Here is a 15,920-nt window from a genome sequence, read left to right as displayed (position 1 = left end):
CTGGCTAAGTAGAGACGAGGTTTCGCCATGTTGGCCAGGCTGGTCAGGAACACCTGACTACAAGTGATCCGCCCGCCTCGGCCTCCCAGAGTGCTGGGATCTTTTTTCTTTTGTAGAGACGGGGTCTCCCTATGTTGCCCAGACTAGTCTGCAATTCCTGGGCCCAAGTGATCCTCCAGCCTCCTCCCAAAGTGCTGAGATTACAGGCCTCATGTGAGCCACCACGACCAGCGCCCCGCCCCCCGGCTTTTTTTAATCCTAGAGGGGGCTTCCTAAAACCAGGGACCTAGCTTCAGAAACTCATTCTCAGGCCCACAAACCCAGGTCTGTCTTCTCCTCCTGTCCCAGGTACTTTTAATGTTTTTGCTTGACTTCAGCCAGTGGAATAAAAAAGCCTTTTCATTCTCTCATCTAAGAGCTGTTTTCTCCCAGCAAAAACTGATGCATTTGGTGAGTAACAATGGCAAAGGGATGGCCGGGCGCGGTGGCTCACGCCTGTAATCCCAGCACTTTGGGAGGCCAAGGCGGGCGGATCATAAGGTCAGGAGATTGAGACCATCCTGGCCAACATGGTGAAACCCCGTCTCTGCTAAAAATACAAAAATTAGCTGGGCGTGGTGGTGGGCGCCTCTAATCCCAGCTACTCGGGAGGCTGAGGCAGAATTGCTTGAACCCGGGAGGCGGAGGTTGTAGTGAGCCAAGATTGTGCCACTGCACTCCAGCCTGGGCGACACAGCGAGACTCCATCTCGAAAAAAAAAAAAAAAAAAAATGGCAAAGGGTAGAAAAACTGGCCTACAGAGTAATAGAATGAAGACAAGTTTCACAGCTCCGTCAGTTACCAGTGGACCCATTTCAAGTAGTACTCAGGGAAGACATTTACTGTTGACTGACTCTTTAAAATTGACTGGAGTTTTGAACAAATGAAAAAAGTATTCAAAGGCTAAAATTTTATTACACACAGGCAAATTACTTTTTATCAAAGAAATTTATTTGCATGTAAATAAACAGGTTATTTTGTAATGTTTCGGGAAAAAAATCCCACAACAGATTTCATCTACTTTCAAAAAAATGAAAAACCCCAAAGTATTTACAAAACGGCCATATGCACAGAAAACCAAATTTGAAAGATTTTTTTAAAAAAAGACCCTCCCCAGCTGCTCCTGATGTACATTTTTAAACTCAAAATTTAAAGCTCAGTTCTTATAGCTGAGCATGTTTCCCCATCTAGCTTCTGAGATGTTAAGTACTTCCTGCCCCTCCAAAACTAACTCAAGGATAGAAATGTATGGGGGGCAGGGGAGGAGGGGAGAAGGAAAAAAAATGAGATTGCCCAAGGATTGTGAATAATGTTTCGTATACTGACATCTTTAAGTGACTCAACTGTGGATACTGTATGACTCACTGGCTCCCTGAAAGGGCTTCTGAGAATTCATGATATTGCTGCACTTAATTTTCTGATCTAGGCCTGAAGAAAGAAAATCTTTCAAGAGTCACCAACCTCAAGCCTGGTTTTGGCAATTATATCCTGCGTTGTTTGTCCCCACCACCCCACCCCCCACCCGCTAAAATACTTCTGTTTTAAGACACATTGATATTGAACCTGAAATCTTTATGTACATCAGAGCAGGTTATGACCCAGAACCCCTAATGTTAAGTCAAAAGACAGAAGAGGAATCAGGTCAAACTGAGAATACATAAGACACCAGCAGCAGAAGATAGGTAGAAGTTGACTTCATGTCCTTGCCTTCTTTTGAAACAGAAGAATGAGTACACCTAGACAGGAGGGAGGTGTCCCAGGCTTGGTTTACTCTGCCTCTTCTCCTCCACCCTGTGGAGAAATGCAGTGCTCCCTGGTTCTCAGGCAGGGTGAAGCAGTTTAGCCCCGGCTCCCTGTTAAGCAAGTTCAGATGCTGGGTCAGTGTGGGGGTGAGCCCATCGACAATTCAGGGGCTTATCCTTCATCCAGATCCTAACTCGGGATTCTTTGATCTGGGATGAAGACAGAAAGAGAGAAAAGCTTCCCAGTTTACTCATTTTGGTATTTGTTGGCCCTGCATGGGGGAGCTGAGCCCCTGATACTATTCAGTACATTCCCCCTAAGATTCTCCCCACTCAGAACAAATTTTAAAAACCACGTAAATTTTTTTTTTTTTCCTGCAGAAACCAACGGGATAGGATTCAAAACTAGGTGACAAACTCATGAGAAATCCAACCTGGCTGAATGTCTGAGAGGCTGCTACTGTATCAACATCACAAGATAAAGCACTCTGGTATCACCTGCCCATATCCTCCTTAGTGTCACCCAAGACATTTGACTCTGATGTGGTTAATTGATAACTTTTCTTGCTCCACTTTACAATGTTTTGTTTCCTACATCTTATTACCTTGGGACACAAAAGTGGCAGAGTTGTTGAGAGCTGATGACCATAAAAAGGAGAACACTAGAGGAAATGAGACAGGAAAGAAAGCCAAAGCTGATTTTCCAACTCTATGCTGACTCCAACCTGCAGAAAAAGCTGAATATAGAAATCTTCTTCCATATATGATGAAGTCACTCCACTTACGACATAACACACAAAGGAATCACCTGGCTTTTTTTTTTTAACCCAGAAGAGTTGTGCTGGGGACCATGCCCCATCCCGCTGATACAGATCCTGAATGGAATAATCAGGAATGGCACAGTGCAGGTGTCAATATCAAAGTAAGGCCGCAGAATTTTTGAGAGGACCCTCCAAATACTGAAAACTTCTGTTGCACTCGAAACAGTCTCCTGGATTTCTATATTTTTATGTGAAGGGCTCTTATTGATGTCCCCCAGAATCCAGACTCAGACCTATTTCTCCAAAAAGGTCCAATTGGGTTGCTACATAGTAGCAAGGGTTTATCTTCATGCTCACCTAGCATTCCAGGCCCCCATTACTTCAAAAGTGAGCTTGAAATTGTTTTAAGTGAACTATGGCTGCGGATTTTTTACTGTTTTATCTCAGGGAGCATACAGTGGAGTGATTAAAGTTTGGACTCCTTCTCCTTGTGATGAAGAGAAACAGTGAGTCCAGCTCTTAGGAATGGCATCAGTTCTCCTGCAAACAAAATGCTGGGATGCAGACTTTTGGCACATTGTGGAAGTAGGAGAACTATTAATTCTGTAATGGTTTTCATGCCACCGGGTCAGGAAGGCTGTCCTACACTAAACCTTACTGCATCTGAAAACATGTTTACATCCCAACAAGCCACCTTAGCTTTTTTTTTTTTTTTTTTTTGAAAGGAAAATGAGATTACAAGTCAATACCTCCACAGAGAGGTAACTCCTAATATTCCTATGATCTCTGAACCCTATTTAAACCCTCCTAAAATAAAAATATCATTTTGGTTTTTCTATTATATTTAACTCTAAAGGCGGGCTCTGACTAATTTGCTTGGGCTTGATGCTACAGTATTAGCACAAGCTATAAGCTCCCTACCACCATATAAGCCTTGCTCTTCGGCCTTCCATCATTTTGAACCCTAAACCTCATAGATTTAGAACGAAACACTGTATAAAAACAAACAGATAAAGGGTTAAAATATTACAAATAAATAGCTAAAATAATCTTCCCTCCCCCAGTCACTCCTAAGAAACAGACACCAAACATTACTTAAGTGTCCAAAATGACCAAAGTCCTTCATTTGCCCATGACTCAAACGGACAACTACCTCAAACAAAGTTGAACAACCTTCATGCAAATGCATCAAGGAATGTATTGCTTTTTCATTTTCTGCCCAGCCCTTCATATACATGCACTAAAATGAGTTTAAAACATGGCCTAAAAATGGAAAAAGGGAGAAGAAAATATATATGAATATTTCCCACAAAACTGTTTCCCTCCCTTCCCTCTCCCTACACCCCTCCCACCCCCCTCCCTTTCTTAAGCAAGTATTTTAACTTTCTTTCTGGCACAGGAACAAAGACGACTTCTTGGTAACCAGAATCAAACCCTGTGGTTTCTTTAATAGGGTCTGGATATGCCTTTCTAATTCACCCAGCTTGATGTCAAAGCCATGCCATTTAGGATTCTTAACCAAATCAGACCTGTCTGACTCACCCCTTATGGTGGTTTGCCTATAAACTTATCAATAGTTTTTTTTCCTCTGGCCCTGTTTCTTTTAGGAAATAAGGTTCCTAATTCCCAATCAGGGCCACATCCATAAGATCATCATCTTCCTCCCCAATCATAAAGTCTGGGCTGAGCCTTGAGGGTCTGTCTGCAGATAAGATTGTGTTACTTGTCATAGACAAGGTCTGGTCTGAAGAGATGGGTGATTTGGACCAACTCTCTGGCTTGATGCTATGAGATTTTTTCTTGTCTCGGTCTTTGTCCCGGTCTCGGTCCCTATCTTTGTCTTTTACTTTCTTCTTTTCCTTTTTGTGCTTCTTATGTTTCTCTGTGCTGTATTCTGGAAGTGGTCGGATACCATCATCTGAGCTGGGACTATTCTGATAAGATTTCTCTGCTATGGAGGAGCCTGACTCACTTTCACTGTCCAGATTCTGGGGGGTATATGCTGGTGACTTACTATGGCTGGGAGAGCCACGCTCATGCTTTGGAGTGGAACCACTGATGAGTGGAGAGCCATAGTTTTTAGAAGAAGCCATTTGAGGCCTAAGCCCTTCTCCACTACTTTCCCCAGGTTTCTGCAAAGTCACTTTGGCTTTAATGCTAGGGGAGCCTCCATCATGCTTACTGATGATAATTTTTGCCACACCTGTGCTCCCCACATTTTTTGACTCTGAGGTCTTCTTAGAAGAATCCACTGAACTCCCGGAGGTGGAAACCTTTGATTTGTCTTTATCACTTTTCTCACGCTTGCCCTGAAACTCTCCTCCTGACATGTTATGTTTGGAGGACATAGGATGGCTGGAAGAATTTGTGCTCACCCCCATCTGGCCGTCCAGTGGGTCTTCACCCCCAGGGCCACTGGTGACAACCCCATGCTTCAGTTTATCTATGACAGCTGTCAAGGACGGCTTCTTGTTTCTGCTGGGAGATTTTCCTTTAGAACTCCCATGCTGGTTCTGAGAGGATGACATGGAAGAGCCACTTGAGGAAAAGGAGGAGGAAGATGCCGTACAGGAATTAGATGATGGGGGAGTTTTCTGGGACAACGAGCCTGAGGATCCTAACCCTGAAGATGACTTCATGCCAGAGCTTGAACTAGTTCCAGACATATGAGAACCACCAGAACCTGAACTGATAGGGGACTTGGCTTTAGAGGATGGAGGAGTTCCAGGAACAGGCTTCATTGGAGAGGCAAGCTTGTCAGAGCCTCCAGGTGGCCTTGAATGAGAAGGGGATATGTTTGGTTTACTTAAAGAAGGATTCATAAGTGATGATGGCTTTCCTTGAGGTTTCATCTTGGTGCTGCTAGAGCCACTGCTCAGTCCATGCTTGGTTATGGGAGAGGAGCCTGGCTTCCCCCCAGACTGGGATGAATTTTTGGACTGGCTAGATCCAGAAGACCCCTGGCTAGAATACATACTGCTACTTAACTTGGAACTTGATGAACCTTCTGATTTACTGCTTTTCATCTTCCCTGAGGTGGAAGCAGATGAGGAAGAGGAGGAAGAATGGCTATGGTGGCTTTTGCTGCCTGAGGAAGACACAGAACCACTGCTGGTATACTGACTGTGAGAGGAAGGCTTGCCCACCATCACTGTTCCCTTAGGAATCTGAATAGTGATTTTGGGAATGGGTGGTGTGGCAACACCTGGGGGAGTCTGAGATCTTCCTGCACTGCCTGGCGATTTAGATCCACCTGTACTGGTAGGTGGGGTAAAAGGTCTGTTAGAAGAACTATGAGATGGAGACTTTCCCTCAGTGTCTGCCTTCTTCCGCTTTGGAGGCTTATCTTTGCTTTTCCCATCATTAGAAGGGGTCCGACTGCGCTTCCCTGGTTTGCTGTCTAATCCGGGCCCCGAGAGAGTACTATTACTGGTGCCATTGCCTTCCTTTACCCTCTTTTGAGTCTTTTCTTTCCCTAAGTCCCCAGTGGTCAGTAAAGGACCCTGACTACCACTGTGATGCTCCATAAGATCTGCAGGAGCTAAAGCTTTGCCGGCTACTGAAATGATACTGAAATCAACTGTGTCGGCTTGGTTATTGCCCTTAAACTTGGTCTCCCCATTATCACCTCCAAGCATTGGCACCCCCAAAGTATTTAGTGCCTGAGATGCAAATCCTTTGAAATCATCATTATCCCCACTTTGGCTGCTTTCATCAAAATATTCTTCTCCAAAACCACTTTGGCTCTGGCTGTTCAATAAATCAGGATTGAAATCTACTCCATCATGAAAAAAATGATTGGTAGGAGAGTCACTACTGGGGCTTCCAGCAGCATCTGCAATAAGATCAGCTGGATCAGTGTATGGATTTTCATTATTGTTAGTTTGAAAGACATCAGAGTCAAAGAGGGTACTCTGAGAATGCCCAGAGCTTGAAGAATCTCGAAGAGGGGTGCCAATGGCTGGGCAATCATCACTAGTGCTGGGAAGTTTAGAAGCTTCTTCTGCAATGTCTGAAAGGATGTCAGTTACATCTGGGCCAATGCTGTCTGAACTGGATAGTCGGACCATCCTTTGAATACTGGGTTGGGGGTGAGGTACTGGTTGTGGGTAAGTTGTTGGGGGAGTGCTACACTGGCTTGGAGCTGGAGTGATGTGTGGCGTATCCAGCGTGTCAGCTGTCATGTTGACATCAAAGATAGGGTTCTGTGAGTCAACATCCATTGAAAATAGCTCCCTCTGAAAGTCATCTTCAGTCTGGTGCTTTGGTTTCTCAGGTGGTAATCTTGATGACTTCTTTTTCTTGGTCTTGTTGCTCCCCGAGCATATTTCCATGCGGGGTGAGCCGGAAGAGGAGTTCTGCCTTTCTAAAGGGCTGCTTCCATAAAGGGTTGAGAAATCCTGGGCAGGATTATCTTTAAGAAGGTTCATGAGCATCGGGTGGTTCTTGGTGTTGCCGGCCATCGAAGAGACAGGTGGCGGCGTGTGATGAGGAGGGGTCGGACTCGAGCCAATGGTAGACCCCCCGTTCCCTGTGATTTGCAACAAACTGGTAAGAATTGGGTTCTGAGACACCTTGCTGAAGTCCTCCCCATGGCCCACCGACTCATGCCGATCTTTGATGCTCATGCTCATATTAAACAAGGTGGTAATGGGACCCCCCGGAAAGGTGTTGGTTGGTGTAGTGGTACCACTCATTGGGTTGTTGCCTGTGGTCATGCCATACCCTGGGCTGCTAGCCGGGGGCAGGTTCTTTTTCACCATGTCTTCAACTGTCTCTGCAATGAGGGACAGTGCTGGGGTGTCGGCTTGAATGGTTTCAGCTTTCCTCCGAATAGCCCTCATCGTCACAGGGATGGACATACATCTGCAAAATAAAGAAGAAAACAAAGTTAACATTGCAATAGCTGCTGAATGAGACCTGAGATTTAGATATAACATCAGTGTTTTGCAGTAAGCAGTTTTCAGGTAGGGCAAATAATCTGTAAGACAAAAATAGTTCTATCAAATACCAGAGCTTTGGGTAAATACATTCTAAAAATCTAACCCAACATAAAATTGTCAACCTCTTATGAATCACACAACAAAAGCAAACTATAAACAAGAGTCCAAATAATTGAATTTCAAACTTAACTAAAAGAAAATTGGTAATAATGGAACTCAGTAAGAAAATGCCTCCTTAGGGGCCGGGCACAGTGGCTCACGCCTGTAATCCCAGCACTTTGGGAGGCCAAGGCGGATGGAACATGAGGTCAGGAGATCGACACCATCCTGGCCAACATGGTGAAACCCCGTCTCTACTAAAAATACAAAAATTAGCTGGGAGTGGTGGCGCGTGCCTGTAATCCCAGCTACTCGGGAGGTTGAGGCAGGAGAATTGCTTGAACCAGGGAGGCGGAGGTTGCATTGCACTGAGATCACACCACTGCACTCCAGCTTGGCAACAGAGACTCCGTCTCAAAAAAAAAAATGCCTCCTTAGGTCGGGCGCGGTGGCTCACTCCTGCAATCCCAGCACTTTGGAAGGCCAAGGAGGGTGGATCACTTCGGGTCAGGAGTTTGAGACCAGCCTGGCCAGTGGGGTGAAACCCTGTCTCTACTAAAAATACAAAAAATTAGCCAGCCGTGGCGGTGCACAGCTGTAATCCCAGCTACTCAGGAAGGGTAGACGGGAGAATCACTTGAACCCAGGAGGCAGAGATCGCAGCGAGCCAAGATCGTCCCATTGCACTTCATTTCAAAGGAAAAAAGAAAATGTCGTCCTCGGGGGGGCTTCATATGGTAATTACAGGGATACATAATTTATTTTAATTAAGAAACCATTAGAAAAATCTCCGCCGGTCAGAGTGGCTCACGCCTGTAATCCCAGCACTTTGAGAGGCCGAGGCGGGCGGATCACAGGGTCAGGAGTTTTGAGACCAGCCTGGCCAACATAGTGAAACCCCATCTCTACTAAAAAAAAAAAAAAATACAAAAAATTAGCTGGGCATGGTGGCAGGTGCCTGTAATCCCAACTACTTGGGAGGCTGAGGCAGAATTGCTTGAACCCGGGAAGCAGAGGTTGCAGTGAGCTGAGATCGCGCCATGGCACTCCAGCCCAGGTGACAGTACGAGACTCCATCTCAAAAAAAAAAAAAGAAAAGAAAAATCTCTTGACCCATTAAGTACTAAACCTTAATAACTTCGATCATCCCAAACCTACACTATTATAAAAAGTGCTATTTCTGTTATAAATCTTGTTTAAAGCAAAGCACTTTTTATTTTCCAGATAAATTTATATTCATAAACCTCAGTTTGCAAACGTTTTGCTCTAGAACATATGTCAGCAAATTTTTTTTTCTTTCTTTTTTTTTTTTTGAGACGGAGTTTTGCTCTTGTTGCCCAGGCTGGAGTGCAATGGCGCGATCTTGGCTCACTGAAACCTCCACCTCCCAGGTTCAAGTGATTCTCCTGCCTCAGCCTCTCGAGTAGCTGGGATTACAGCCATGCGCCATCACGCCCAGCTAATTCTGTATTTTTAGTAGAGACAGGGTTTCTCCATGTCAGTCAGGCTGGTCTCGAACTCCTGACCTCAGGCGATCCACCCACCTCCCAAAGTGCTGGGATTATAGGCGTGAGCCACCGCACCCAGCCAGCAAATTTTTCTTTTTTTTCTTTTTTTTCTTTGAGACAGAGTCTCGCTCTGTTATCCAGGCTGGAGTGCAGTGGCATGATCTTGGCTTACCGCAACTTCCGCCTCCCAGGTTCAAGCAATTCTCTGCCTCAGCCTCCCAAGTAGCTGGGATTACAGAAGCCCGCCACCACGCCCAGCTAATTTTTGTATTTTTAGTAGAGATGGGGTTTCACCATCTTGGCCAGGCTGGTCTTGAACTCCTGACCTCGTGATTTACCCGCCTCAGCCTCCCAAAGTGCTAGGATTACAGGGGTGACCCCCGCACCCGGCCGCAAATTTTTCTTATAAGGCCATATAGTAATACGTTAGGCTTTGTAGGTCTTGTTTCCTGTTCACCTACTCTGCAATATTTACCTAGAAATCTGCCACAGACATGTAAATGAACAGCAGTGTTCCAATAAAATTTATTTACAAAAATAGGCTGCCAGACCCAGCTGTAGAAAAATCTCAAAAAATTACATATTAATGGTTCTGGGATGCATACTGGCTTAACTATCACGTAACAATTAAGTTGGCTTTTTGTTTGTTTTGAGATGGCATCTTGCTCTGTCTACCAGGCTGGAGTGGAGTGGCACAATCTCGGCTCACTGCAGCCTCCGCCTCCCAGGTTCAAGCGATTCTCCCGCCTCAGCCTCCTGAGTAGCTGGGATTATAGGCACCTGCCACCACACCTGGCTAATTTTTATATTTTTATTTATTTAGTTAGTTAGTTTGTTTGTTTGTTTTGAGACAGAATCTCACTCCATCACCCAGGCTGAAGAACAGTGGCGCAATCTTGGCTCACCGCAACCTCCGATTCCCAGGTTCAAGTGATTCTCCTGCCTCAGCCTCTCAAGTAGCTAGAATGAGACAGATACCACCATGCTCGGTTAATTTTTGTATTTTTATAGAGATGAGAGCTCAACATGTTGGCCAGGCTGGTCTCGAACTCCTGACCTCAAGTAATCTGCCCGCCTTGGCCTCCCAAAGTGCTGGATTACAGACATGCACTGCCACGCCCAGCCTAACATTTAAGTTGTGAAATCTGCTCAGGCAGACACAGTGGCTCACACCTGCAGTACCAGCTACTCAGGAGGTCTAGGTGGAAGGATAACCTGAACCTCGGAGGTCAACACTTCAGTGAGCTGTCATCACGCCACTGCACTCCAGCCTGGGTAACAGAGTGAGACTCTTGTCTCAAAATAAAAAAATAAAAGAATAAAAAGATAAAAATGTCACATCTATGAAGAATTGGCACACAGGATAGGTAAGAAAAATATCTGTATTTTATTATGGCTTTCTCCTGCCTTAAAGTACCATAATTCCAGGCCTGAAGTTACCTACTTTACTTCCCATTACTCTCATAGTAATATCATTAAAAAAAAAAAAAAAAAACAAAGCTGGTTGTGTGCAGTGGCTCACGCCTGTAATCCCAGAACTTTGGGAGGCCAAGGCAGGCAGATCACCTGAGGTCAGGAGTTCGAGACCAGCCTGGCCAACATGGTGAAACCCCGTCTCTACTAAAAATACAAAAATGAGTCAGGTGTGGTAGCACATGCCTGTAATCCTAGCTACTCGGGAGGGTGAGGCAGGAGAATCACTTGAACCCGGGAGGCAGAGGTTGCAGTGAGCCAAGATTGTACCACTGTACAATCTGGGCGTCAGAGCAAGACTCCATCTCAAAAAAAAAAAAACAAAGCTTAGATTACTTTGAATCTGAAAGCAGAGAAGGGTGAAATCAAAGCAATAACTAAATTGCTCCTTTATTTGAAATTCATGCTAATTCTGAAAACAACATTTTTTTTTTTTTTTTGAGACACAGTCTCACTCTGTTGCCCAGGCTGGAGTACAGTGGCATGATCTCAGCTCACTGCAAGCTCTACCTCCCGGGATCATGCCATTCTCCTGCCTCAGCCTCCCTAGTAGCTGGGACTACAGGCGCCCGCCACCATGCCGGGCTAATTTTTTGTATTTTTAGTAGAGACGGGGTTTCACTGTGTTAGCCAGGATGGTCTCAATCTCCTGACCTCGTGATCCACCCGCCTTCACCTCCCAAAGTGCTGGGATTACAGGCGTGAGCCACCATGCCTGGCCTTTTTTTTTTTTTTTACAACAAAAACAAAAACACGGAGTCTTGCTCTGTCGTCAGGCTGGAGTGCAATGGTGCGATCTTGGCTCACTGCAACCTCCACCTCCCAGGTTCAAGTTATTCTTCTGCATCAGCCTCCCGAGTAGCTGGTACTACATGTGCCCGCCATCGCGCCTGACTAATTTTTGTATTTTTAGTAGAGATGGGGTTTCACCATGTTAGCCAGAATGGTCTCGATCTTCTGACCTTGTGATCCGCCTGCCTCGGCCTCCCAAAGTGTGGGGATTACAGGCGTGAGCGACCGCGCCCTACTCAACAACATTCTTTATACATCTCTAAATGGGACTCAGATGAAAAAGGGCCAAGGCTACCTTTGAACAACTTTGGCAATGAAGTCATCTGTGCAGATCAGTGCATCCGACAGCCCTTTGTAGAGTTTACAGCTCACATGTGTTGAGTCCTGCACATCCATTACCACTGAAAGACAAAATACATAGGGAATTGTTTTAGATTTAGCTTCTGACTTTTCCAAAAAAGACATAGGGACCAAACCGCTCCATGAGAGGTGTTAGCCACCCACACAACTCACCACACACCAGGGAGTCATTCACAGGGTGCTGAAAAGATACGCTGAAACGAGACTCTGAGAGAGGACACACTTCAAATTGGAGGAGCCCAGGAGAATCTAAAAGGCAAAGAGAAAGATCATAAAACAACCAAATATAAGACTTCACACAGGCTGGGCACGGTGGCTCATGCCTGTAATCCCAGCAGTTTGGGAGGCCAAGGCAGGTGGATTACCTGAGGTCAGGAGTTCAAGACCAGCCTGGCCAACATGGCGAAACCCCAACTCCACTAAAAAATAAAAAAAAGAGGCCGGATGCAGTGGCTCAGGCCTGTAATCCCAGAACTTTGAGAGGCTGAGGTGGGCTCATCACCTGAGGTCAGGAGTTCGAGACAAGCCTGACCAACATGGACAAAACCTATCTCTACTAAAAATACAAAATACAAAATTAGCCGGGCGTGGTGGCACATGCCTGTAATCCCAGCTACTCAGGAGGCTGAGGCAGGAGAATCACTTGAACCTAGGAGGCGGAGGTTGTAGTGAGCTGAGATCGTGCCACTGCACTCCAGCCTGGGCAAGAGTAAGACTCCATCTCAAAAAAAAAAAAAAATTAGCTGGGTGTGGTGGCGCACACCTGTAATCCTAGCTACTCAGAAGGCTGAGACAGGAGAATCGTTTCAACCTGGGAGGCAAGGGTTGCAGTGAGCCGAGATCATGTCACTGAACCCCAGCCTGGGAAACAGAGCAACACTCTGTCTCAAAAAAAAAAAAAAAGACTTCACACAAATAACATTCCTTAAATGTACAGACTGAAATTCTCTCTCCCTCCTTGGAAACTAAATCGCACACTTTTTTCACATACAAAACCTACTATGTCATCCACAGATGACAGAAGGAATCAGATTCCAGGGAACCTGCCGGTTTGTTACAAATTTCTCCAGAACAAAAGTAGCTAGACTTTCAATTTTCCAAGATGAAGAAACTTAATCCCTAAAATGTAAAAGTGAATTCTGAAAATAAAAGTGGCCAAGTGTCTCATTCTACTTGATAAGTAGATATCCAGAACCACTGCCATAAACTCTGCTTTCTATCAAGTGTTTGCAGCTGTTAGATGTGCAGCCCATAGTTTGGCAAGCAGAGATATAGAGGCTATAATCTAAAATAATGTATTTATTCCACATATATCTAGCCATCATCATATGTTCTTATGCCAGATGTGCTAGCAGCCTAGACACAAGGATCATATACTTTCTTTGTAAAAAGCATGCCTCTCTATAGGATTAGCTCCATAACTGCCTTATGAAAACTCATTTTTAAATGCCCTAAAGCTATCTGGAGACTTCTTAAGGCATTTTAACACATGAAACAGAAGTGCCACAACTTTGAACATATATGCTCTATGTTATTACTCCAACTACTAAAAATTTCTCATTTCTAAAGCAATTTTTATTTCCATGAGAAGAATCTCCTGGCCCAGCACAGTGGCTCATGCCTGTAATCCCAACACTTTGGGACGCTGAGGTGGGAGGATCGCCTGAGGCCAGGAGCTCAAGACTATCCTACACAACATGGCAAGACCCCATCTCTACAAAAAAAATGTTGCCGTATAAATATGTACACTGAAATAAAAAGTATAATATAAATTTCTTTAAAATTTGACTAGATGTAGAGGTGCATGCCTATAGTCCAGCGACTTGAGGAGCCTGAGGGAAGAGTATCACTTGAGCCCAGGAGTTTGAGGCCAAAGTGAACTATGACTGTACCACTGCTTTCCAATCTCGATAACAGAGCAAGACCCTGTATCAAGAAAAAAAAGTCCGGGCATGGTGGCTCACGCATGTAATCCCAGCACTTTGGGAGGCCGAGGCAGGCAGACCACTGAGGTCACAAGTTCAAAACCAGCCTGGCCAACTCGACGAAACCCCATCTCTGGTAAAACTACAAAGATTAGCCTGGCATGGTGGTGGATACTTGTAATCCGAGCTACTTGGGAGGCTGAAGCAAGAGAATTGCTTGAACCCAGGAGGCAGAGGTTGCAGTGAGTGAAGAACACAACACTGCACTCCAGCCTGGGTGACCAAGCAAGACTCCGTCTCAAAAAAAAAAAAAAGGCCAGGCGTGGTGGCTCATGCCTGTAATCCCAGCACTTTGGGAGGCTCAGGCGGGCAGATCACAAGGTCAGGAGATCGAGACCATCCTGGCTAACACGGTGACACCCCGTTTCTACTAAAAATACAAAAAAATTAGCCGGGCGTGATGGCGGGTGCCTGTAGTCCCAGCTACTTGGGAGGCTGAGGCAGGAGAATGACGTGAACTCAGGAGGCAGAGCTTGCAGTGAGCCGAAATTGCGCCACTGCACTCCAGCCTGGGCGACAGAGTGAGACTCTGTCTCAAAAAACAAACAAACAAAAAATAAATAAATAAAAATAAAAGAGATCTGATTTGCCTTCCCTATTTCTTATTGTCTATCACTGGCACTGACACATATCTATCAACAGAGCGCTTCTGACTTAAGATTTTTAAAATTAACTATGGTTAGCTAGAACAGCCAAAATTTACAGCAAAGCTTCTAATAGCCAACTGCCTTTGAAAATCATCAGCATTTAGGCCGGGTGCCATGGCTCACGCCTGTAATCCCAGCACTTTGGGAGGCCTAGGAGGGTGGATCACGAGGTCAGGAGTTCAAGACCAGCCTGGCCATGATGGTGAAACCCCATCTCTACTAAAAAAAATTTAAACAATTAGCCAGAGGCTGACGCAGGAGAATCGCTTGAACCTGGGAGGCAGAGGTTGCAGTGGGCCAAGATCATGCCACTGCACTCCAGCCTGGGGAACAGAGTGAGACTCCGTCTCAAAAAAAAAAAAAAAAAAAAAAAAAAAATTTATCAGCATTCCAGAATCCTGAGAGAAAAAAGGGCTAAACCTTCTTAAAGCTGTAAGATTAAGTTCTCCAAACAATGGGGAGAGAAAACATACTCAGAACTAAACCTGGGAAGCACTCTCCTAACAACCTAAAATTTAACCTAAAACTGGCCAAGCACAGTGGCACCTATTATCCCAGCACCTTGGGAGGCCTAGTCAAGAGGATCGCTTCAGCCCAGTAGTTAGAGACGAACATGGGCAACATAGAGAGACCCTGTCTCTACAGAAAAAATTAGCCAGGCTTGGTGGTACGTGCCTATAGCCCCACCTACTTGGGAGGCTAAGGCAGGAGGATCGCTTGAGCCAAGGAGGTAGAGGCAGCAGAAAGCTGTTATCATGCCACTGTGGTTCAGTCTGGGCAACAGAGTGAGACCCTGTCTCAAAAAAAAAAAAAAAAGCCTCTCTCACTACACCATTCCAAGTTCTACCTTATGTATATCTGCTACAGGATACAGCCCCTAAAATACCCAGTTACATTACTATGTTCAGAAAAAGAGTTAAGAACATTGCAAAAAGCAGTGGTCTCCAAATGCTAGTCTACAGACTGGTTCCATCAAAATGATTTGTGGAGTTTAGATTCCCAACTCTTCCCACTGAGATTATCATTCAGTTCATCTTCGTGTGGAAACACAGCATCTGTGATTTTTTTTTTTTTTTTTTTGAGAGGGAGTCTCATTCTGTCACCCACACTGGAGTACAGTGGCATGATCTAAGCTCAGTGCAACCTCCGCCTCCTGGGTTCAAGTGATTCTCCTGCCTAAGACTCCCAAGTAGCTGGGACTACAGGTGTATACCACCACACCCAGCTAATTTTTGTATTTTTAGTAGAGACTGGGTTTCACTAGTTGGCCAGGATGGTCTCAATCTCTTGACCTTGTGATCTGCCCACCTCGGCCTCCCAAAGTGCTGGGATTACAGGCACAAACCACTGCACACAGCCTGGTGTTTTGTTTTTGATTCAGGGTCTTACTGTGTTACCCAGGTTGGAGTGCAGTGGTGCAATCTGAGCTCACTGCAATCTCTGCCTCCCAGGCTCAAGCGACAATCCTCCTGCCTCAGGATCCCGAGTAGCTGGGACCACAGGCGCACACCACCACAACTGGCTACTTTTTTCTAGAGATGGGGTTTTGCCATGTTCCTCAGACCGATCTC

General features: G+C 45.3%; 1 protein-coding gene across 9 annotated transcripts in view; it reads right to left on the bottom strand.

Moving 5' to 3' along the window:
- Window positions 1-968: 968 nt before the first annotated feature.
- MED1 (mediator complex subunit 1) overlaps window positions 969-15,920 on the bottom strand; it is a 46,898-nt gene continuing 31,946 nt past the window's right edge. For all 9 annotated transcript variants that reach the window (XM_001172406.8, XM_063798606.1, XM_063798605.1 and 6 more), the window contains 3 exons: window positions 11,871-11,966; window positions 11,653-11,758; window positions 969-7,408 (listed from right to left, as the gene is read on the bottom strand). In XM_001172406.8, the coding sequence (XP_001172406.1) occupies window positions 4,162-7,408; window positions 11,653-11,758; window positions 11,871-11,966 (3,449 nt within the window). In that variant the 3' untranslated portion in view covers window positions 969-4,161. The remainder of the gene's footprint in view (window positions 7,409-11,652; window positions 11,759-11,870; window positions 11,967-15,920) is intronic.

The sequence above is a fragment of the Pan troglodytes genome, chromosome 19, assembly GCF_028858775.2.
Source record: "Pan troglodytes isolate AG18354 chromosome 19, NHGRI_mPanTro3-v2.0_pri, whole genome shotgun sequence".
Taxonomy (NCBI): Eukaryota; Metazoa; Chordata; class Mammalia; order Primates; family Hominidae; genus Pan; species Pan troglodytes.
The sequence above is the reverse complement of the archived record's forward strand: the minus strand, read 5'-3'. Positions and strand labels throughout refer to the sequence as shown.